This window comes from Phymastichus coffea, unplaced genomic scaffold, assembly GCF_024137745.1.
Source record: "Phymastichus coffea isolate CEN01 unplaced genomic scaffold, Cenicafe_Pcof_1.1 PCOF00048, whole genome shotgun sequence".
Taxonomy (NCBI): domain Eukaryota; kingdom Metazoa; phylum Arthropoda; class Insecta; order Hymenoptera; family Eulophidae; genus Phymastichus; species Phymastichus coffea.
In genome coordinates, this window is record NW_026706859.1 from 1 (window position 1) to 25,577 (window position 25,577).

The window sequence follows — 25,577 nt, forward strand, 5'->3', positions numbered from 1 at the left end:
ACATCTTAAAGTGCCTATATACACGTGCTCTCGCTATACGCGCGGGAATTTCATTTTTTTTTCTTTTCTTTTGCCAATATAACCGAGCGTCGCTGTGTCTACGTGTGTGCAGACATTATTCGCGTGCACGTGCATGTCACTGGACAACAACGCACGGAAAGCGGACGAGAGTTTACCGTTATTATACGCGCATAAAAGAGCTACATACAGATATACAGAGCGACGGGAAGAATGTGGTAGTAGGGGAGAGAGAGAGAGAGAGAGAGAAAGCAGTACATAACAAGCAACGAACAATGCCGCCGAGTGGAGATGGTCCGGCTAAGTTGAGCTTCCGGCGATTCGCTGACTTCCTACATACACGCACACACACAGGGCCGAGGAATAGGCAGCGGTACAGCTGCAGTAGGACAGCAGTCGTGGTCGGCCTGGCTGTAGTCTGGCGTGAAATTTTCAAACGAGGCGCAGATAGGCGCTAACAGCAATGAACGCTAATTACCTTCGGCGCTAGGTCGCGGAGCAGCAGTTGTCCTCTATTGCTTCGAGCTAAATCCGGAGGCAAGAGGCGGACGCTACACAGCTCTTCTGAATTATCGTTTGCCGATTGCCGGCCTCTATTTTGTCCTGGCTACGGCGTTGCTTCGATCTGTCCATTCTGATTGGATTACTTGCACGCGCCGAGCCTATCCGACTGACTTCCAGCTATCCCAATTTCTCGACCCTCTGCCGACAAATTTTCTTATTTCCCGCTGGGTGACAGTACGCCCATCACGATCGAGCTCATCCCTGCCGAAACTCGCGATCACTCTGACGACTTTAATTCCAAGGAGATTTTTTTGTCCCTTGTTCGCTTGCGTTAGATGAATATATATATATACACATATATATATATATATACATACATACATACCCACACACATACATCCAGTCGATTGCCGAGCTGTCCCTATAAATTCGTTTCGATAGCGTATATCGATCCTTTAATTAGCGAGCCCGACATACAACAGCAACGCTGAAATATTGGGCTGCTGCATTTGCTTGACGTTGCTTTATTATTTGCGGCCCTGCTCACAGCAGCAGCTTTTCATCGGCATATTTTAATTTTCTACGGTAAACTTTGACGTTGTGCTGCGCTACCGGATGATGTATATCTATCCAAGTTTTAATTTTACGCGTGTAAAAAAAAAAAAAAAAGACAGCGACGCGAAAAAAGTTTGTCTACGTAACAATTTGTGTTGAGGTGTGTCGTTTGAAAAAAAGAGCATTTTTATAGCTGTAGCAACGCTATAACGCCCATAGCGTTTGCCGAGTTAACAAGAAGAAGTATCACCAATCTTACCTAACGATAAGCAAAGTTCGACACAATTTACTTCCTTTGCTCTATATTTATCTGCCAGAGCTTTAATAACCTTAGCCTTCTTAATTGGACTACTGTTTACTTTATCCTAGGGCAGCAAGGCTCCCGGCAGCATACTGATTTTCACCAGCTAAATTTCGAGCACTTTTACATATTGTCCTATATACGTGCTTTTTCAATGGATCTTTTTCAGTTAAGCATAAAGCTAGAAAGACAAAGTTTCCAGCGAATAATAAAAAACTAGAAGCGACACCGAGAGAGAGAGAGAGAGAGAGAGAGAGAGAGAGAGTTAAGAAGTTTTTACGGATAACGCGAGCAGAGCAAAATTCAGTTAATAGTGGCGCTAGCGGTGGCGCTGGAAAGAAAACTTCGTAATTACATGAAACACCTGTATATCGGAAAAGAGGTTAGCAACACCTGCGCTGCATTAGAACTAATCGACTTCGTATAATTTATCAAGTATTTTTTCTTATTTTCCAATATAAAAATAATTCGCAATGAAAAATCCCCCGTGCAAAACCAAATGAAAAAGAAGCCTACGGAAAAGGGTATTCTTTGCAGGCGATCGTTAAAGCCAGTTCATATGGGTGTACGTATACTCATAGCACGAGGAGCGGCCGCGTGCGGAAATCAATGGAGGCGGTGCGAGTTCTCTTCTCAGTCGTGTCTTCTCCGCGCGTACACAAGCGCCCGAGCGTGAAAATGCGTATAGCCTCTCCATTGAAAATAAAAAAAAAAGCGGAAAAGAGAGAGTAGGAGAACGGTGAGGTAAGCGTGGCTTCGGAATAATCCGATCGTTGACTCGTGCACGCGCGCGCCGATACTTACTCACTCGATCCCCTCCAGCAGTATAAAGCAGCAGCAGCTCCTTGGCGGCGAGCGGCATCCGGCGAAGGAGGATCAGGAAGAATGGAAACGGGAATGTCGGTCACTGGGGCCTCTTTCCTCTTGCCTCGCGCGCGCCAGCCACCAAGCACGAGAGCATCCAGATCAAACCCAACCAGATCTCCTTCAGCCCGCTCGCGCACCTCGGGAATGTTATGAGAGCCTCGACCTGTTGAACTATCCCTTCAATGCATATTTTTACCTCCAACTTTTTATGACATTCCGCCATTCTTCGTTACTCTTGTTAACAAAAGGGTTTTATCCCGCTTTTTTCACTTTTATGGTTTTCTGTAAATTAATAAATGTAATCTGTTAGCGCACACAAACGGCAGTTGATCAAGACAGTAAAGATAAATCAGGGAAAAAATTAAACTCGTGCCTATGCAGCAGTATGAAATGTTGGCAACCGGCAATGCAAAATGTTGTCGTCCGTCGCGTTGCAGTATACGTATTGTCACAAACAAATTAATCTGGCACAATTGATATTGAATCGCACAATGACAATTGAACATGGGAGTATGCAGTTATGAAAGTCCACGAGAAAAGCGCATCCATATTTAAACGCGGGCGCTCATTGTGAGATCCATCGGACAGACGTGCAAGCAAATCACCGATAAAAGCGTTATGATGTGTCAGAGATGTGAAAAAGAGAAAAAAAAATGCGTTTTATCCGTCTGCGTTCAAACGAAGTGCCATAATTCATTGCTTGTAGGTTCATTAGTGGCATTCAAATATTGCGGACATTGAATAGCGGATTAAATTTATACATTTCCTTTTCACAAGCGAAGGATTAATAAAAAAATACCGTATGGAAGAATTCATATTTTGGCCAAAGAAATTTCTCGCTAACATTATACTAAAATGCTTCGCTAATTAAGCGGTCCTGGCGATGAAAAGAGGAGTCTTTAACGATCCCCAAGCTCCGATTGAAGCTTGCACGGAACGTTCGACCAATTAGGTCAAATGTTCAATTTTTACTGACCGTTTGCTCCGATTTATTTATTTTTTCATTATTCATTCCCACTCATTCGAATTAAAAATTATCCGAATGTGTGGATTCAATCTTTGCTAAATAAAAAATAAAAAAAATAGTGTTTTTTGACGTTCACACAGGCTGTCCTAGCAGTGAAATATTTCTCATTACTTTGCCTAACAAGTAAAAAGAAAAAAACGCGACACGTGAAAAACGTAAAGTTTTCCGTTCATAATACAACGAACGAGGGACAAAGGAGGAAATATTAAAATCGTGGCAGAATATAGCAGCGGGAAGTTGAGCATCTCAAGGCAAGCTACACCTTCATTACCACATTTATGACGAAGTTTTACGGGAGTTCGGAAGCTTTATTTTTCTATCTCTCCCTTGACGGAAAAGTTTTTCCTCGACAAAAGTTGAATATTCAGCGCTCTTGAGATTCACTGGATAAATGTTCGAGTTGTTTATCAGATTCACTGTTGCTCTCGAGAAAGTTGAACAAGGTTAATTTAATTTCACTTTCTCATAATATTAAAAGCTCTCCCTCTCTCTCTTTCTCTCTCTCTTTCGCGAGCGCGCGGGCACTCGAGGGAAGAGGAGGAACTGAGAATTCGTACTCGAGCGGCATTACATGCAATGAGATACTTACACGACAAAGCACGTTCGCTTTCCACGCGACGCGCAGTCGGAGAGAAACGAGCATAGCAAAAATTTGGCCAAGTAGAGGCGAGACAAGCCTCCGAGTGACATCGTCGAGCGCAAGAGCCTCTCGGTCCTCAACCTGGACATCCTAATTCCGTCGCGCAAAGCAACGAGCAGGCAGCAAATCGTGATGGGTTTCGGCGGCGCGGCGCACGTTTTCGCGCTCGACGAGCGCGCGCGCGGAGTGGGAGCGAGGAGGCGAAGGGGGTCATTCTCTCTCACTCCGCTGCGGAGAGCGCGGGCGCAGAAACAGGTCGCTCGCGCGCGCCAGTATTCTGGCGTCGTTCCGCGCGAACTGTCCGCATTGTCGACGGGGCTCTCGCCTCTCGCTATACGCATACGTGCACGCGCTTTCGCAACGGTTCCTGCGACTCTTGGACTTTCGTCCGCTGCCAGTGCTCCTGTGCGTCGATATACCCGCGAAGCGCGAGCAACAGTTGCAACCCGCCTCGACTTTTCGAGGATCTGCTTTTCGTTTTCTTTTCTTTGTTTTCTTTCTCTTGCCCGCCGAAGGAGAACACAACCGACGAGAGAGGATAGAGCGGCTTGCGCTCGCGCCGCGCTTTTCGATTTCTTTCCGGAGCTGGTGCCGCCGCTGCACAGGCTCACTTTCGAATTTTAGGTGAGTGACATGTCTTTCTCTTTCTCTCTTTATTTTTCCACGAGCGTCACCTCCTAGCAGTTTTTTTTTCCAATCTCGGCCTTTCGCTTCGTGCCGCGCCGAAGTCCCTTTACTTTGTGAGCTGTTTGACGTTCTTCGCTCTTTGTCGATGTACATCGAAATGAAGTCTCGAGCATCCAAGCGAGAATACAGTCGACTTTGCCGCAAAGCTCATTCGCGGGACTGGAGCCGAAATGGATTCGAAAAATAATTTGGTTTAGCAATTAAGGCGAGTGCCGCGCGAGTGTTATCGCAGCGGGCAGCGCTTCAAGTTTGGAAGGGAAAAATAAAAGTGGAAGGGAAAAGTTGCACTGGCCGGGCAGCGATCTCGGCGAGGGGCGTGTTATTTTCAGCGAAAGATACCATTTTCCCGCGCGACTGTGGAAACGCTTTTACTTTGAATCTCTTATACACGAATTAACATTCCTGCGCCGCTATGCCGCGGCACTTAACATACTTGCAACTTTCGCTTTTTCTCTACGCGCTGCAGCGCCTTACGCAATTGGTTTTTACACAATAATCCGTGCGTCGCTGGGATCGCCGCCGATCGCCGGTCACTTCATTTTTGACAACGCCGTCGCGACGTAGACTATCGCCGCAGCGTTGCCGGCGCACGGCGCGCACGGATTAATCGGGCGAATTAATGGGCGCCGCTGCAGTTCGCCGCGCTACGGCGTCGCTCCGCGGACGCAAGAGCTATTCGTTGCTCGGTGTACAGTTCGACGCGAACGCGGGCTCGATCGCGGCCAGGTGATAAATAAGAGGGGTCCGTGCTTGATTCGAAAATAGCGGGCGCTTACTCGCGTGTTTGCGTTGCGCGCGTTGAAAACGGCGCTATGGAGGTTCGTGACCTATTGCTGCTGGCCGGCTGGGGGGGCGCACGTGAGCGCAATGCCGCTCAGCACGGCGCGCGGCGGGCGGCGGCTCGCGCTCGCGCGAATTTCCCGCGCTCGGGCTCCGAATACAAATCGGCTGGAATTTGGCGAGCCGCGAGGGGGCGAGTGCGGGGGCATCGCCATTAGGCGAGTACCCGCTCGAAGCCCGTCCAGCGGAAGCGAGAGCGGGGCCAGTCAAATGAATTTATAGCTTTCATTTGGCTCTCTTTCGCTGCGGCGCACTTGTACTTTTAATTAAGTGTTCTCGAGTGCACACGCCCGGGATGGGCGCCGCCTTCGCCCGCCTGCTGCCGCCGCGCTCTCCGCGACTCTGCGCCGCACGGTTGCCGTCGCACTTTCGAGAGAGCTAAATAAAAAGGCCAGCCGGGCTTGCGTATAATCGAGGATTCAATGGTGCCAACGTCGAACCGAATGCTCGCTGAGGATCAACAAGGGCTGGGCCGCTCGATGTCTTCTGTCTCGTCGGAAGGACGGACGCACGTAAGCGCGGGTGCGTCTGCGGCAGCACGAATCGATGCCATTGTTTTGAAAAAGCCGCGGACGCGCGAACAACGGGAGAGAGAGAGAGAGAGAGAGAGAAGGAATTCCATCAAAGATATCTCGTCTCGTGCATGCGCCGCGTGAAAGCGCGGAAATTTATGCGCTAAAAAGCGTCTGCGTGCGTGCAGACGAACGCTCGCATAAATCTTGGCGCGATCTGCAGACTGCAACTCGAGCTACTGCCGGGATCAAATATCGCAAAAAGTCTGATGGATCTTTTTCCAGCAGCGCGCAGCGCGTAGAATCATATTAATATTGATGGATAAAAAAGATGTATCGACGCACAGTCTCTCGCGATATGAAAATAAAAACACACACACACACACACGCACAATCCAATGGGAACGAAACGCGCGCGCGGAATTATCCGCGGCAAAATGTAAATTGCGATGAAAAATATTGCGTTTCGATGTTTGGAACGAAAAGTATTGTGGAGCGAGCTTTTTCAATTAGCAGCAGCAGTGCGCCGCCAACAGATAAACATGCAAAGCGCGCGAAGCAAGAAACAAAAGCCGATTCAAAAATAAAAGCGCGTCAAAGCTCTGGGTAGTCGCATTCAAATCCAAATCGATGGGCCGCTGTCTTTGCCGCCGGCGCTGTCGTCCCAAGAGAGCGGAGAGAGTGCAAATCCGATTAGCCAAACAGGGAGGAGGATAGAGCTCGCGGGGAGATAAATGAAAAAAAAAATGGAAAGAAAGGTGGACAAGGGACAGGAGCCGTAAGGTCATGCGCGCGTAACGAGGGGGAAATCGACGGCTGCGGCGCAGGCACGTGAATCGCGAGCGGGGCGCGGTAAAAGGAAGCGCCGAGCCGAGTCGTACGTAAGCTGAGAATCGGTGTCGGGAGCTCTCGTGCGCGAGCAATAACGTCGTGCTACGCGCGCGTCCCCATCTGGTTAACCTGTTGATACAACAGCTCTATTTCACGAGTAATACCGCTACCCTGGCTGCACTCGGCACTCCGCGCTCGCATTGTCGTGCTGCGGAAGAATGCAGCCGGTCGCATATATATACATATATACGCACACGCAGAGGCGCGCCTGACAAACGGAACCCTCTCGTCTTGCCAAAAACGTTCTTCAACTAACTGTTGGAAACAATTAAGATAGCCCGGAGGCGATAGTTCGGAATCACGTAAATGCAGCCTGGCGTGTTCCGTCGCTATATTCCGGCCGGCCTTATCGTCTAATTGTCTCGGAGCGCCAGTCTTTGCGAAATTCAGTTCGTGCACGCGTGGCGAGCTTCGGTTTGACTCGACGAATTGGCGAGAAAATGTTGGACGGTTAATTGTCGACAAGGCGAGGTGCAAGTTTGCTTATTGAATTGTCGGCGTTTAGACGTCATCATTATTCGGATGTACCGCCCACGAATTGCGCCCAAGTTTCAGTCTAATAGAGCCGGGAGATCGCGCGTTCCTACTAGTTCACTCGCGCGTACACGTGGCGCCGCACCAGGGAGGATAAATGGATACGTGTCAGGGAAATACTTAGCAGCGAGCCGAAAGTGCAGGCTCTCTGCGTTCTAATTGTTTCTCGTGAAAAATGAAAGCTCCTCAAGCGATCCGTAGCTCGGCTTCATTTCTTCAATAGCCAGAGTAATGACGATTCCGCGAGGAGCGCTGAAAATCAGTCGAATGATCGAGCACGCGATCGAGATGAAAGAAACGAGGAGGCGCGCGCAGCTGCGGCTCGTCAAGTTCATTCCGCGATTATATCATTAAATAGAAGACGAAGGAGGCCTCGGGCGGGTTAAGCGGGCAGTGGCAGTCACAGAGACAAATTGAGAAGTGAGCCACCAGGGAAAAGGATCGGCGTCAAGATTTACCGCTTTCAATAAAGCAAGGGAGAGCTATATACGCTACTGCGGCCAGACTTATTTTCTTTGCTGTTTTTCTGCGACGGAGCTTTCGCACTGATAAAGAGTTTACTGAGTCGTTTAATTTTTTTTCTCAGCCGCGGCAAGTAATGCGAAAGTAAGTTACGATGACAACCTCAATAATCCGACTTTAATGAACAACTGCTTCTTCAACCCCAGATTATCCGTCTTCTTTATTATTATTATTATTATTATTTTTTTTTTTTCGATGAAAATGAAAGTATACCTTCCTCTTCCAATTCATTCCTCTTTAATCATACGGCACGTTAATTTTCTCTCCGCAGGTCCCTCTCCCACTGCGTGAACGAGCTTTGCGGCATATTGTGTTTGTGCCTCGGATAAAATAAAGCGCGGTCCAGATTAAGCTCTCCCTTGATTATATATATTTTTCCTTTGCACACGCTGATTGCGGATAATTAGCGCGTAATGGTTTCTCGTTAAGGGTAAAACGATTGATTTTTCGAGTGGCCCGTCCGGACAGGAAGAATAAAAGTCTACTCGCGAGATTAGTATTTGAAAGAGTAGTAAGTTTTAGCCATCGAGAGAGCTTTAATGCTGTCTTCTGGCTTGATTGGCACAATGTTGACATGGAACTTTGTTATAACTTTCTCGCGAGGAAAGTCAATTCCAGAAAAGAATCCCTCGAGAGTGACAGAAGTTTCGCCTCCGCTAGTAGGCACAGATTAACTGTGTTTTTGGACATCAATCACAAGTCAGTACGGCGATAAATCATGTCGGTCAATAATTAAATTGTCTGTCGGCTTGCTTTGCAAACCCGATATTAAGATGTTGCATAAAAAATATGTAGCAAAAAAATGCGTTGCATCCTGATACGTATTTAAAGCATTTTTATTCACAACTGTGTTTGATTAAAAAGTTCTCGTGGAATGCCAATGAAGGGATTAAAACATATTTGCAAGAGAGAGAAAGAAAGAGAGAGAGATAGATAGAAAAGGAAGGTAAAATAAAATGTTCATGTAAAACATACCATGAATAAATCATGAAGAGCGGCATTTAAATAACGTTTTTGCCGCGGGGAAAAGTTCCCCGGGCGATTAATGCGAACAGATATTTGTTTTTTTTTTTTCAAACGTCTGTACTTTTTGGGCGGAATGCACAAACGTGACATTGTCCTGACTCATTGGAGCGCGAACGTGCATGCTTTATACGTCGGCATAGGTAATTATCGATTTCAATTTAGCGGCACGTACGAGCGAGGCATATAGGTCTGACAGACGAGACAGCAAGGCGCAAAACGTCGACGGGCGAGTTAGCAAACAGTGCGTTTGTTCGGAATCGATTATGAGGCTAAAGAGTGCGGACAGGGATGCGAGAGAGCGAGCAGCGGCCGAGCGAGCACAGCGAGTACACTAGCGAGCTACGCAAACGAGCTGGCTGCTCTCACTCCAGAATTTGCCTTGCCATACAGAGCGAGTGAGCACGGCTCGACGCGCCCAGTTCCTCTGATGCATTATGCGCCGCGTGCGACTATCAGACGCCCCCTGCATTTAGCCCGAAACGCCTTCCCAACTATTTTCACATTTTACCTCTTATCGCTATCGAATTCAACCGACCCGCCAGTTAGTTCACTCAACGTTTTAACTGCAAGCCCTTATCGATGTGCACTCGCCTTCGTTCGCGCGTGAAATGTATAATTACGTCAGTTCTCATATAGTTATCGGCTGTTTTTTTCACCTCGATCTCGTCGCTGATTGGAATATTTTATTGAATGCCAAATGAAATCCATACATATGTTGTAGCAAGTCAACTATTTGCTGTAATCAACGATCCACGTGTAATTGTCGAAATTTACACTCGCTAAATGTTTAGGACGAATCATCTCGGCAATGTAAATAATTGCCTTAATGTTATTGGAATATTTCAACACGAATACATTTCAAACGTCGTTGCAATTAATTAGAATGTGAAATTTGTTTCATTATTCGAGAGACGAAGATACGAGCGAGCTTTTCACCCACACGAAGCCATCTAAAATAGAAATGGATGTATAATAAACAAAATTGCAATTGGAACATTATCGCCAGTGATTATTTCGCGTCAGTAAAGTTCATTTACGATCGTTAGTCTGCGCGCGAGAGAGATTGAGGACCCAATTGCAGTTCCTCTCGGTACCATTTCGATCGCTTGGCGCTGCAGCGGAAGTTGGTCGTAGTGGAGCGTTGATCTGAAATCGGACTTTCCGAAATGATTGACGTCTTGTTATTGCGCTTGTAACCGAATCTCTCTCGAAAGTCTCTTTTAATAACTTGAATTCAATAGTCGACCGAAGTTTATTTGTCATAGTATATTTGTCATACTTAATAGAGTTGGATTCGGGCACCTACGTACTTTAATTTGCAATTTAATTGAGCCGCGGAATTCAAAGCCTTTCATGCTTTAACGAATTTTTACGCGGGTTCTTCGTAATTGACAGCTAGATCATATCTATATCGCTGGCCTACCCTATTACTCGCGGCTGTGAATAAGCAAACAAGCCAATCGTCCACGTATATTTTTCATCGTTCCGCCCGAAATTCATTCGTTTTCAATTTCCCTCGGAAATGAACGTGCCCGGGGCTTTGCACGCGCAGGCGTGCGCCATTTGAGTTTCGCATCGGCTATGGCATTCTTTTTTTCCACCAGCAGGACTAAAACGTATATGCTAATTTTCGAAGACCCCCCTTTTTTCTCGGCTGGCCAAATGGCCCGAAAGTGAACGCGGTTCAAAGGAAAACAAAGCGAATTCCAGAAAAAAAAAAGCCGAAGCGCCGGGGTGCAGCTGTGACGGACGCGACGCGCAAAACCATATCGGTGGGAGCGCGCGGAATCGTCTGTGGGCCATCCGTCGATGGACGGCACGTGATTGAATTAGCCCCGGGTGATTTGCGCGATCTCGGCTATATATCGATGCGTGCGCGGAGCCTTCGGGGCTTATACTTTACCGGCTGCATATTCATCGTCGCCCGAGAGGATCTGCACAGCTTGCAAACCCCCCGTGCCCTTCTTCGTCCCACGTCGAATTTCCACGGCCCGCTCGACCGATTAATTAGCATTTTAATCGCATTTTCACGCGCCCACTGCCAACCGCCGGCAGCAGCAGCTACATGACCTCTCCGGCCTCGCGTCTCGCCTCCAGCTACCCTCTCTTTACCCGCGCTACAAATTCAACTTAATAAATGTGCAAACTTCGATGGCAATTTGTCCTCCCTGCGTTCATTGATTTTCATTAGCTTTGTCAGTTTCCTTTCTCTCTCTTTCTCTCTCTCTCTCTCTCCGTTTTCATTTTGCTGTTTCATAGAGGCTGACTAATTTTGATGCGCTACTTGTATCTATGATGGCATTGCCCATTTTCACCAATTGTACAATGTATACGTCTGATCAGCTTGTTTTTAAGCTATTCAACGTTGAATATCATTAATTTGGTATAATTGTACGCACTTAAATTTTATTCGTTATTCAGTCTAATTTTCGCTTCTCACTGTTGCGCGCCTTTTTACAATCGGACAATTGCAAACTAGGACTTTCCAATGACTCCAGACCCTTTCGCCATACGTGCTAAAAATGTAATCGAGGAAAGACGTATGTCGTGAGAGAGCGAACAGACGCCCTCGTCTAAATATACAGAGCCAACTTAAAAACTTGCCTCAGCGTGTCGTCGTCGGTGACAAGGATGTTCTCGGTCAGCGCGTCCCGGCGAAGCGAAAGCCAACTCAGCAGCTAGACAAAGCGGAAAAAAGTCCACGGGATGCTAGCCAACTACATAGATATAGAAACATCGCTACCACCGTCGTGATCGTGCTCGTCGTTGTCGTCGTCGTCGTCGTCGTCGTCGAACAATAAACGCGATTCTGCGGCGCGGAAAAAAGGGGAAACGAACACAAGTTATCGACGAGGAGGAAAATCGGTCGGCTATTGTCCTTTGCAGACATCATAACAAGCGACGTAACCGCGGTGGGCTTGCTATATTGCAGCGGTGTAGTCGTCTGCGTAAGATACGTACGAGAGAATCTACGGCCGTTTCACTCTCTGCTGCCACCGTCCACGAAAGTGCCGTCTGCGTATGACAATAGAAAGTTGCCTCTCCCTCCTTCCTCCGGTCGGGCGCGTGGACGGCGCGCGGTGGTCGAGCGCGGTCTGAAGCGCGACACACGTACACACGTACGCGCGTGCATAGGTGCCATCGACCCGGAAGGAACTGGAGTGACGTGCGGCTGACTTGAGTTCCTCGTCGATGCCATGATGCCCGATATCGCATTTCTGCACTAGAGCTTTAGCATCCCTATGACGAACGGCGTGCACTCGTACTTTTTAATCAATCTGCCTTCGGCCGCTTCTTGCCAATGCGCCAGTTCAGAGAGATCCCTTTTAATGTTTCAAGCATTGGTCCTTGCTAATTGCGCATAATCAGCGGCGAGGACTCGTGATTCTACGTTGTGAAAGCTACCACTTCATTTTCTCAAAAGCACCCGCGGCTTTGCTCTGCACGCGCGCGCGTATGTGTGCGCGTAAAATGGAGAAGGAGAAAGAAAAAAGTAACGCCGAGAACGCTCTCTTTCAGGGGAAATACACGCGGATGGAAAAGAGCGTATCTCATGCATATGAATGGAAAAAGCTCAAGAGAGAGAGAGAGAGAGCGAGCGAGCGAATGGGAAAGAAAAGTTAAAATCTCAACAAGGCGAAGTAAACATGTTTACTGGGCTCGAGATTATTGGGTGAATAGATAGCAAAGCTTTGAAAAGCTCACCCTGTGCCTGTAATTTTTAAGCAAGCCGAATAACGAGCAATTGTATTCGTTTTCGCGTTTACGTGCCAACATCCATTGAAACAATTGGTGTGAGAAATGGATGATTTTTTCACTCAGTTCCACCGAGAGAGGAAGAGTTGCCGACGAATCAGTGTCACGATGAGTGCACGAAAAACACAAATCTATCAAATAGTGAATCTGGTGTTGCACATTTATAAGCGATCAATCATTTGTGCTCGTAATGCGACGTTTTATCACAACGCATGGCCAAGCAATTCCGACTACATACACAGTTTCGCGTCCATCAATCTCCGAAAAAAAAAAAAATTTTTTTTTTTACGGTCTGTGCATCGCGTGACGTTCAAGCTCAATTTTCAACTAGCGGGTGGGAATACGGTTTGGTTCCGGGTAAATTGAAATTTGGGGCTCCCTCTTACGGCTAACATATAGGTTCAGCATTTCGGTATCATGAATCTGTGAGCATCCATTACGAGCTTCATCGTTGCATTTTAATAATGCCATTCTAGGCTGACCGCAGCCCAAATTATCGATTGGCTATACTATACTACTGCGTGGACGGAATTTCCATCGAAATCCCTCCCGGCTATTTCAAAAGCCTTCCCCTCGTGAATGACCGCCAACGGACGGAATCCATATTCTATTTGATCATCCTTTTGTTAAGGGGCACTTGGCTTTTAAAAATGTACTTGCTCCTCCAATGAAAGAGGGCTAACGAGATGAAAAAAGCGCGTACGCTCGTTCGTCCGATTCGTGGCGGTAACGTTCATTACGAGATTGATATTCAAATGAAGCGGGGCAACAAGTTCGTCTGCCACTGCGAACGCGTTACTCCCGTCGTCCATTCCGATAGTAACGAAGCGCTGAAAAATGCATTCATCGGGACATTCGATGGTAACGCTGACCGCGCGATGATAAATTGAAGAAAAACTTGAGCAATGCCACGATGCCGCAAAGTGTTTGCACAGCACTGAAGGTTTTTAACGCCGCCAATAGTGGTCTGGAAATGTTGCAACTTACGTGCGATAACCATCGGAAGTTTGCTGGGAACTGCGCTCTCGTAGCTACAGTTCTTTTTTTCGTTTCTTTTTTTTTTATATTTTCCCAAACTACGTTTCAACTTGTATGCTCGTTGCAAGCTCGTCGAGCGCGGATATCGTTGGAAATACTTGAGGAAATAGGCCGCCTGGAACGTACACTTTGCGTCTACGTAAGTACACGCACATTGTTGAAGTAATCTGGCGGAGTGATCTCACGGCGGAAAGTTAAAATCAACGCGTGCGGCGAGTTCATATCGAATGGTTTAAGGCCATTAGTCTAATTAATCGGGAAGTGATGCCTGGCACTTTTCGACCAGCGATAACAAATGGCTTATTACAAATATATAAATTTCGGAGACGTAGCTGCGCGTGAATTCGATTGGCAGCACAACAGCGCACAGCGCTAATATTATTTTGTCGTTATCTCTGGAGTTTAATTATACAATCTCGCATTTAACGCGACGCGGGAAGGTTGGCAGGAAGCAGGCTGGGCTAAAATAGCAGCTTTAACGTTCTATAGTATGAAGCGCGCCGTAAAACATCCTCCCTCCTCTCTCTCCCTCTCTCTCCGTTGTTCCGCTTGGAAGACTGCATCGTTTGAGGCGCCCTGCGCTGATGCGTATCTGCATATTCATCTTGAAATTAATAATTGTCCGAGGGGGAGGGAGGGCGGCTACTCGCGAATGAGTAACGTCTGCGGCGGGGCTCGATACGTATTAACGACGGAGGTGCATGCACGAGCGCGCGCGCGCTACACGGAATTGGCCGTAATAATTATTCAACGCGGAGATACGGGAGCCGTGCGAGTTGCAGGGCGACGTTGAAATTTTCGGCGATGCTCGCGCGGGACGAGCGGCAGATAACGCGGAGGGTGGGCTGGGAGCAGCGCCCATGAATAATTTACGAGCGGGTCGTTATTCCGCAGCGCAGGTGTATATACCCATCCATATCCTACCTGGGCCGCCGTCCAGCGGCAGCAGCCGTGCGAGCTAACGGAGGGGCTGTACAGCCCATATACGCGGGGCCACAACTCTCGCTCGCTCGCGCTCAAACGCCCGCCGGGTAATTACACCACGGTAATCGCGTCAGGAGCCGCTTATTACCCGCCCCCACCCGCGCACCTTCGCTCTCGAGAGACAGAGATAGAGAGATCGAGGGACGGGGGTTATACCGGTTTGGATCGAAGCCTCTGCTATGCAGGTATGCGCCTGTGGATTTCGATGACACTTTAGATTTCCTTGGCATTTCGAGAGAAAGTGTGTCGCTAACGAAGGCGATCACGAGGCCCCAGAGCTTTCCAAAGCTTCGGCTCCTACGATCTTCTCTATTTAGCATGAAAACACACGGAAATGCTAATTGCCACAGAGTCGTGAGTGGCGCTGCGCACTCTCTTTGCTTTAAACTCGCGCGGCAAACTCTGCGTCACCCATACACTTTGTTTTTGCGAGTTACGCCGCGCGCCGAACGATTCCGAAACGACGATCGCCGATCGATGTTTGCTCGTGATACCACTGCCGCCCGTGGCAATTAGGTTCTGAAAAACAATATTTTAATTAACGCGTCAATCAAGCAATTGTACAGCTCTTTCTGCACTTGATTATCTCCCGTCATTTAGAGCACACGCGGATCGCGCGTCGGTTTAGTTGCCGGCTATAATTACCAAATTGATTACCTCGCATGGCAGTCAAGTTGATTATCGCGTATGCCGGACCGTTGGCGCAACATTTGAGCACCGCGCGCTTTCAATCCGGTTGATAACGTTCGTCAAACAACCTTCATGCGTGTTCGGTTAGTCGCAGTGGTAATTGATGTATTGCATGCTAGTTTTATTATCGCACGCTCGTTCGCCCGAGAACGAACACCAGTCTTTCCGACCTACTCGAATTCGTTCAGCTGCGCTGGTATACGAGTACACGTTGCGCAGCCAGGCACACAAAGATACAAACCAGACAGAGCAGCGGCAGTCGAGGAAGAAAAAAAAATATATCCGCCGACGTTTTTCTCGGAGACGTTCTAAAAACGAGGATATTTAACTTCCGCTCGACGGCGCTTCATTTAATATTAAGCACGGAAATCTTGGGGCCCCAGCGAAAATGTCGCTCACGGGCGCGAGAAGCTTAAGTGGGCGTATTCCGTTAAACGGAAAATCCGCGCGCAGTGCAAACTCGCGCAGTTGCTTACAGGGGAAGAAACTCAATTGGAGCCCATTAAAAGGTTGTCATAGGAGTAGGCACAGAGTCGGGCTGGCATTCGAGCTTGCACTGCCCGAGTCCTCGACGCAGTATAAGAACCAAACGAGCCGTGCATCCTCTCTCTCTCTCTCTCTCTCTCTCTCTCTCTCTCTCTCTCTCTCTCAGTCTGCTTCGCTCGACAAAAGCCCAGCTGCTCGACGCGCGACACAGCATAGTAGTTATTGCAGAGGTGTGTGCAGCCATGCGTTTGGTTACGCTACGCCACTTTTGGCCAACTCAGCGATACAACAACGGCGAGCGAGAGGGCAAAAAATAAATAAAAATAAATAAATAAACAATGCCAGCCGGAGCGCGACTGATTGAATGAAAACGTCGATAGTAAGGTGCATCAATCGTACTACGGTTAATCTTGCTTGAAAAAGCTACAGCTGGAACTGCGTCCGAGCAGAGGGCCGCGAGGCGTCTCGCTTTTCTCTCCGTGTAATTGGATTAATACCCATGTTCGCAGTGACATTACTGCCGCGAGAGAGTACTCGATCTATTTCGGCACTCGAGCCGCGAGAGCACTGCTAATTGCACGATTTATTCGTGACGCTTCGCCCGCCCGGGTCCCGTAAGGTTCGTCCCGAGCACCGTCGGCTTTCCCAGTGAAGTATTTGTTTTCATTAGACTCGACGTCGTTAGTCTAGCGAGTTCCGCAGGCTTTTGTTGATCGATATGACAGCCTCGCTCTCTGCTTACTTCTCCCCGCAACGACGGGATCGAGCTACTGCTCGTCATTGTCACGGGATTATTATATATTTTCCTGCGCTGCTCGGGAGAGTCTAATGATTTGAAAACGCGAAAAAAAAAAAAAAAAAACGAGCGCTCGGCAAGCCTAAATCCTGCCACCAATCGGCGCGTGGGTGAGGGACAAAACATTCCCTCTATCATTAAATACGCCTGGGGGTTTTCTGTCTCATTGCGGCTCTTCGCGCGACGGCCAAAAATACACCTATGCGCTTCGTCTCTAAGCGAGCACTCGTTTTTTCTTCGAGCTCTGGATTTTCCTCGTTGATCCGCGTTCTACGTAGACAAACAATATATTGGGTGCTGCGAGTAGAATCGATCTTTCGCCTACGAGTTGATCGCTACTGTAGTCTTATTTAACTTGAATTAAAAGATAGAAACTCGCGGCGTGTGCATCCGACGGCAAAGGGCAACTGGGAGGCTCAAACTTCCGACCTTATACACGTTGAAATATTCCGAAAGTATAATTTTCCCTTCGACTTTTGGCGAAGAATCTCTTTGAACGTCGACTTGAAAGCAGCGCAAGAGGAACTCGGTGAAGTAGCGCGTATGAATTCTTGCAACGCACCTTCAACCGTTCGTATATAATCGTTGAAAGGCCAATAAGTTGTTATATACTGCTAAGACAGCAGGCAGCAGCCTTGTACCCGTTAAACACCATAAGCACGGCGTAAGGCTACGCCATAAATAACAGTAAATAGGATTATATAAAGAAGCGTATTTATTCCGGGCTGATTACTTTTGCGTCTTAGACGTAACGAGTTTTCGATGAAAGTAGCTTTCGACAGTGCGCGAGGAAGGAGCTACTCGTACACCGAGGACATGTGGCACGGGACATAATTACAGCATCCAAGTGTCATCGTGGGCCAGTACGTTGAGTTTCTCTTTTAGTATAGGGCGCGCAGCAAGGCCGAGTAACCTTCGAGCGCGTCGCGGTGCGTGTAGCGTGCGCGTGCCCGCTGCATTTTAAGCGAGCGCGCCTTGCCGAATCACGCCGATTGCAAATTGCTGGCTTGCGTCCTCGCGTCGCGCGCGGCCCCTTTTAACGAGTCACGTCGCGGCGCTCAGTGCGACCTTTTGACTTTCTAGACTCTGCGGCGTCATGAAGTTTATGGGTTGGAAAGTATAGTCGCGCTCTGGCGAGCCTTCCTACAGTCATTCATCACCGCTAAGAATGATTAGTCGTATATCAAATCGCAGGTTACGTCGCGTCGCAATTGGCGGATAGAAAGCTCTCGCCCTGCACACGCTTCGCGGGGATATTCTGGAAATCGACCGATCGAGCCGTTAAATAACGGACGACGCGTGGAGCGCGATGAATAAGCAAAAGCAAGGTACGTGCGCCAGCTAGTGACCGAGAGAGCACTAGCAGTAGCGATACCCAAACGTCTGCCTCTTAGTTTGATCGACGTGCGTTTTAGCATTGCCCGAAAGCAGCAGCGCCGTAGCAAAGATGCAGATGAATAATTTAATATTTGCTGCTGCTGCTGCTGCTGCTGCTGCTGCTGCTGCTGCTGCTGCTGCTGCTGCTGCTGCGGAATCAAGCGGCCTGCCACACGTCACTCGCCTTCGCTGCTGCTGCTGCTGCGCGTCCATTACGTATACATGCCCCGCCGCTGCAGCTACTTACTGCAGCAGCAGCAGCAGCAGCAGCAGCAGCAGCCGTGAGCGCACGGGGCGGTGCGAGGGAGAGCGAGCCCTAAAAAATCACGAGGGTGGCGCGAACCGGCGAGTCGAGAGGACGAGAAAGAGGAGCCCGGACTGGCCCGCGGAGACAAACGCGGGGATTACGCGAAAGACGGGGGCTGCCGCCGAGCCGGAATAAATTTGGACGGATGGAACTTAAGCAGCGATATCAAAAGGTACGAAGTCGTAGCTGGCGGACGCTGAAATAAGACGCGTATCGCTCGCGCCTGTTAAGGATATGGCTGGGGGAGTTCATGAATAAGCCAGGTGACGCGCGGCGCGCCAGTGCATTAGAATATTCCCCGGGCGAATAACGAATAAGGAGCTGGATGGCTTCGGCCCATTGTTATTCATCCTCTTAGCGTGCGACGAGACGCAGCGACGACGAGCGGCCTCGACGTCGTCTCGCGCGCTCCACTCCGCCAAATCCCAGTTGGTAGTTAGACGGAGCGCAAGTTTGCTTAGCGCTCGAATGAAACGTTTTCCCACTCCACGAGAAACTCTGCGGTTCTTCGAGCTATATAGATACGTATGTAGAGCCCGCCTACACATTCGCCCACGATAATGGAATTAAGGCCCTGCGTGCCCTCGCCTTAATATTTGAGAGTCGCCCGCACTTGCTCTCGACCAAGAAAGCCCCTCCCTCTGACGCGCTTTCAATCGAACCTAGCTCGCTTTTGCCTCCTCGGCTCGATTCGGGGCTGGGGATGAATTTCATTCTCGTTAGTCTTGTTAAAGGATTTCCTCTGGCTTGCCTTTCCTCCATACCCTTGCTTTTCTTTTTTTCCAAGACGCGCGCTTTGCTATTTCTCGAGCTGGCTGAAAGGCCAGCGCGCACTCCGAGTAATTAAGTGAGTAACGTGTGCTTTTTTGCTTGACTCTTGTTGCAGGTGTATACGGTGGCTCGAGCAAAAGGCCACTTGATGCGCTGAGGATGCGCCGAGCGCCGAACAACGGTCGGCTCGGCCGCCGCACCGCCGTTCTGTGGCTGACGTCGAGTATTTTTCTTATCCTCTCGACGTTGGCCCTCCACTCGTCGTCGTTGGCCGATGCTACTGCTGCACCCGCTGCCGCTGCTGCCTATACTGCCGGTACGTTGCTTCTCTTTACGCCCTCTACACGTGCTCCCCTTTCTCTCGGCTCGCATCAGCTTGGCCTCGATCTTTCTCCTCTTCGTTCTTCGTTCGTTAGCGCCAAGGTAATCGTTTCACTTCGTCGCTTGCGGGGCTTTATTCGGTACTCGATTGGCAAGTCGCTGGGCTGTCCATTCGATATGAATAACTACGGGTCACGAACGCGGATAAAGAGATCTACGTAAAGAGGAAGGAAGGAAAAACGCGGACGTTGCGCCGCATCGACACAAAGGAGACGAACGTCACGGCGACGTAAGCCATTTGCATCGAATGGATATTCGTTCGAGCGTAGACCTCCAGCTAAATCCTCCGGAGGTACATAAACGGGAGCGCGAGCAACAAATCGAACGTCGCGAAAGATAAACTACGCGTGTACAGAGCGCGGCTAGAGCGATGGGCGCGCAGCCAGGGCTGGGAGCCTTGGCTCGTCGGAGCTAACAAGCGAGCACCACCATGCAGCTCGCGCGCGCGCAATAATCTCGTTAGCAAGTCCTTTTTCGCGTGCCCGCATGGCGTGGCCCACCTCGCGAGCCGAGCAAAAAGCGTCAAAGCGCATCGTTTATTGCCCCGACGGGAGCGCCTTGTTATACGTACGTCGCCGGTAGCGCCTCTTCCAGCGCGTCGCCCTCGCGGAAAATCTGCCAGGGCGCGGAGGGGCGCCGCGGCTGCGATTATTTATTGGCGGCGACGTCGAGTCGTCAAGCGCCGTCGTCGCGAAATGGAAAGCACATAACACGCGCGAGCTTTCGAAACGGCAAGCTGCCGGCCGCGCTCTTCGGCGGGACGTGATGAGAATCGTGGCGCGCCTTCGCTCTTGCTCCCTGCCGCGAGGCGAGACGCGCGCCAACGAGAGCTTGCGCCACTCGCTGCACGTAGTATGGCTCCGGGCTTGTAATCATGATGACGCTTTAATAATAATTCGCTACAGCGGGGGATCCAATCTTCCTTACCGCAAGATAAATTCTACCCGCAGATGTAATTTAACTTGCAATCGAATACCAAATGTGGCGTGTGAGCTACATTAAAATGTTAAAGTCCCCTTCCCTTTCTCTCTCTCTCTCTCTCTCTCTCTCTCTCTCTCTCTCTCGCTCTCTCGCTTTCTCTCTTTGTTATTCCTCGCTTGTCATTTTATCTCCCTCCCTCGCTGTTTTTATTTCTTTACTTTCGTTTTGTATTTTATTTCCCGTTGCGAGCGTTTGGTATGTTCTCGATGCGGTTAAAACTAGATTGCCAACGGGGCTTACGCGTGCGACGAAAATTTCGCAGGAACGCCGTGTAAGTTTTGAAAGTGGATTTGAATCAAATAAAGTTTAATGCACAGAGACTGAATTGTTCGTTCGCTGCTTTTACCGCTTTTACGTTTTTATTACTTTTATCGAATCTCTCCACTTTTTTCAACTATGCGATAACACACCGAGAATTAATGATGCGATTTCAATATGTAAACTATTACGAAAATTCATCATGCCTAATGGAAACTAAAAGGCTCCATTAATATATAATATTCTTGGAAAAGAAAGAATAGATCCGAGAAAATGGACGACCCACAGCTGTGACGTTTTTCGACTGAGCGAATGCTTACTTTAAATAGCGCGGGATCTGACCAGCGGGTTTTTCATTAGGAAATGGAAATAGAATGCATTGATTTTTCGAAATCTCTAACACGTTGGACTTAATAATCAGAACAATACAGGAATATATTTTCTGTCAATTCTCAATTATATATGATTAATCGAAACTTTGGTTCAAGCTGAATGAAAATGTTGAAATCATCCAGTGATCATATCGAAGCGGATAATCGAACTACAATCCACTGTACGTTGCGGATGCTTACGAGGACTTTATCGAACTATAACACATAAAGGATAGAGGTATTCGAAGCAGCGGCTACTAGAAAATTGGCGGAACCCCATTTTATTTTGGCAAAAGCTTGCGCTCCACACTGGCAAAGAGATCGAAAAATTTCCGATGAGTCGGCAGGACGGAAGAGCCCCGCTGAAAAATGATTAAGTCCTCATTCGATTTTTACGGCGCAGGATCTTCTGCCGCAAGACGAGCGCCGCGGCTCTGGAGTCACGTACGGGAGAATTTCGGTTCTTCTTCTTCTTTCTCTCCGTGGCGACGGTGGCGGCATTCTCTTTTTTGCCCTACCCTCCTCCTCTTTTTCTCGGATTCTCTGGCTTCGTCTTCGTCTGCGGAATTCGCGACTACTTTCCTCGCTTCTATTTACTGCCTTGTGACCGAAAAATGCCAAAGAATGCATTATTCGGATGTCAGTCGAGCGAGTACCGTACGAGAGAATACGGCGTATCAAATAGCATCGGTCATTCGGGTTAATTGAGCGTTCGTAGCTGTGATATTGAAGAAATGACTCGAATAAAAGCTCGTTTGTGCGTGTTGATTAACGAAGTTAGAAAGCACAAAAATTATTCCCTCGACGCAGTTAATCATGGCGTAGACTTTTTTTACGCTTTTGTTTGCAAACGCTTGAGAGAGAGAGAGAGAGAGAGAGAGAGAGAGAGAGAGAGAGCGGAAAAGCGGAAACACACGTATGAATAATCTGCGTGCTTTTTTCCGCTTTTCTACACTCACTCCCATTTCTTCCGCGCGCGCCCCCTTTTGCCCTTTGAAAGCTCACGCTCATCGAGCTAAAAGAGGCATGTTCATCCACGTATACACGAGCGCGCGCTCACACTCACACATCCATACGCACATACACATGCATCACTCACGACGAGAGAAAGCAGAAAAAAGGCTAATATATATATATAGCTGCGCTGAAAGATGAGCATATGCGCCGCGGCTGCTTGTTACTTCTTTTTGCCCCCGGGCTGGTGCGGCGCGGCTGGATTCGATTAGGGGTGAATTTATCAGCGGCATGGAAAATCGAAACTCTCGTATATTTCGCAATCATACGGCAATGCGGCGCCTGAGAATTTTCACGCGAGCGTCGGGACGCGCGCGCGCCCGCGCGCGCTCAGCCCATTCTATTATTCGCACCGCGCTTTTCCCACCGATTGTCGACGTCGTCGTCGTCTCCAGCTCGCTGAATGACGCCAAATCGTGTATCGATTTTTTATCGTCGCTTCGATTCAGCCTGCCCGCGCTGCGTTCTTGATTTGAAATTGTTGCGTCGGTAAAGAATATAAAAAAAGATAAAAAAGAACCTCGACAGCGATGTTGTTGCGATCGGAAAAGTCAGTTGTTGGCGAGAAGTAATAAACGGTTGTTGCCCGAGAGAGAGAGAGGCGTTTTTTACTGGTCGAGATCATTGAAAACAATAAAACTTCTTGAATTTACGGGGCACGAACAAAACTGAGAATTAGTTTTACCGCAATTTAAACGGGAAAACGGAAAGTATAATCTACCGACAATTAAAACGGCACATTTTTTTTAACACGCGATTTAAAAACTTGTCGCGAAGTGCACGTTTAACATCGTAAAAAAATTGCCACGCGTAGCTCTTTAATTTTATTCTCGCGCTTGCAAAAGGGAAAAACAAAATTTTTAATAAAATTACGGATTCGCAGTGCTTTACCTTTTCTCAAATAATTTTGATGGTACCGAGCGCAATAACGTTTGCTGATGCTCGAGCTGAGATATAGACAAGGTGTAACTAGTTTTCTCGAAATGTGAATTGGCCCAGCGGTATGGTTCAATGTCGCGGAAATTACGCCAAAGACTTGTCTTTTTGTGGAACATTGTATCGAGCATCGCGGCTCTCGGTCTTTCCAGCTTATCGAGCTCGAAATAAGAGAGTAGCTATTCCATCGTGCGCTCTTTATTAGGTATAAAAATAAAAAAAACTTTGGAAGCCTTTATCAGGCGAACGCGGCCGTTAAAAGTAAGCCTCTCTCGCGAAAAAAAGGCGCATAAACTGCGTAGGCCAGTTTCATATTTTTTCCGATACAGCTCTCGTCGACCGCTCAGTTTTTCACGACGTGGCATAAAAAGAAAAAAAAAAGGAGGAGTAGGCGAAGGACACGTCGTCCGTGGCGGAAACGTCCGAAAATCAAAGTGCCGCACTAACCTGCGTGGAGGGGATGGGGCGTTGAATGGGAAAAGTGACGCGACATTATCGGCGACTCTCCGGTCTGCGAGAGAACTGTCGTTTGCGCGCGCAAAAGAGGACTTTTAATGGAATTCGATATTCCGCCGAGCTTTGAGCCGCGCGACCATTCGTCATGCACAAAACGCTCGCCTCTCTCTGACGTCTCGTTCTTTTATATAAATAAAATTGAGTTCTGCTGTTGGTGCGCGTGCATAGCCTCGAGTGTTCCGCCACTGCGGACACAATGCTCTGCTTATCGAGTGTAAACTCTGTCTCTCTCTCGGCTTTTCCTACCCTATTCAGGGCCGCTCTGTGTATTTATCTCTATTTTTTGCATTTGACGATCCTGCCTCTATTCACTGTTGCGCGCACCCGTTATATTAAATAAACAATTTCTCCGCGCTGCAAACGTTCCTGACTATCTTATGTTATTAGAGATACGTGTACGTATACACGAGGCCGTGGGCCAATTTATCTTTCGTTTCTCTCACTCTCTTCGGCGCGCGAATATGTACATGGATGATTTGTACGACAGCTTGCCACGCTACGGGCTATATAACGAGAGCTGGATGCGCTCGAGTCCGGGTATAAAGATACGTGGGTTAGCTGGGAACGAAGACATGTCTCGTGCGAGCAAACTCCTCAAGCTCAAACCTGTACTTTATTGCACATCTGTCGTGAAATTTCGCCATGTGTATGCGGACACTTCGCTTGGCTCGACAGCGACGACTCAATGCATGCCCGCAACACCATTTCCCTGCGGAATATCAATCGTCCGACATTGCTTAATTTGACCTTTCCCTCTCTTCCCCTCTCGAAGCATCGCGCGAGCAGCTAATAATCGAGCTGAGCTCGGCTAATAGTAACATCGAAAGGCTCTCAGCGCGCCAAGGGCCGGGGCGCGTATAAAGAATGTTGCATAAAAGCCGTCTTGAGACTTTGTCAACGGCAGTTAATGACGAAACCGGAAATTACCCGCGGGAAACCTTTACGCCACCTCTCAGCCCTCCCTCCTACGAAAGCAGCAATAGCACGGATAACGCTTTCATAGGCTATAGACGCGAAGCAGCAGGCAAAACTGCTCGTCGTTAAAATTTAATTGGAGCAGTCGAGTGCAGAGAGTTTATATATAAGTTTTGCGAAAAGATGACGCGTCCTGAGTTCGGTATTCTTCGGTTCAATTATAAGAAAAAGTCTCGCTACGCTATTCTCATTCCCGACTGGAAATAGCAGCGCCGCGTCAGTTATTTCCCCTTTACGAAGTAGTGTGCGATTTTAAACGACTAGAAACTCTCAGGCGTTGATCATGGCAAAAGTCTGAGTGTAAATTTATACTTTGCAAGAGTGTTCAACGTAATTCTCAAGGCAGAAGCAAATTTGAGCGTTGAAATGTCAACACATGGGTTTATCGTGAATTAAACGAGAGTCCCGTCCAGGGATTTATCTAATCTATTAGAGACGTTTTTTGTATGACTGCGCGGAAGAGTTTGTACACACATAGGTACGAAGCGCAAAAGCTGTCGTGGACAGATGAAAAATCGAATGGAAACGTGTAAATCCCCGTGCACGAGCAATTTATTTGCAGCTCTCGCATACACGATGTAAAAGTCCGAGTGAAGGGGGCGAGAGGGGGGGGGGGGGGGGGCGCACGAGTTGTACAGCGAAATCCTCGGTCACACGTTATTGCCCGAATTTCCGCTCGAGCTCGATTGTACGCGCAACGCCACAAGGGAAACTCAAACTATTTTTTGCCGCCCGCACGACGGCAGCTCACAGAGTGCTCGTTATGCATCCCGCGCGACGTAGTTGCGAGAGAGGAAAAGAGAGAAAGAGTGAGACAGAGAGATCGGCCTGCGATAAAGTCTGATTGCAGCAAGGTTGGTACTTATAATGCGCCGTACGGCGATGGTGATTACAGGAAAAGGAAAAAAAAAACTAGAAGAAGCTCGGAAGAGGATCCGCTCGCGAAGTTAATGAATTCCGGGCCGAGCAAATTTCTTAATCCAATTTATTTTCCAGGCCCGGGAGAGCCGCGCGAG

General features: G+C 48.4%; 1 protein-coding gene across 1 annotated transcript in view; it reads left to right on the forward strand.

Moving 5' to 3' along the window:
• The first annotated feature begins 4,206 nt into the window (after positions 1 to 4,206).
• Positions 4,207 to 25,577, forward strand: part of LOC131665238 (uncharacterized) — a 45,458-nt gene continuing 24,087 nt past the window's right edge. The window contains exons 1-2 of the mRNA XM_058936991.1: positions 4,207 to 4,536; positions 19,245 to 19,445. Of these exons, the coding sequence (XP_058792974.1) occupies positions 19,289 to 19,445 (157 nt within the window). The 5' untranslated portion in view covers positions 4,207 to 4,536; positions 19,245 to 19,288. The remainder of the gene's footprint in view (positions 4,537 to 19,244; positions 19,446 to 25,577) is intronic.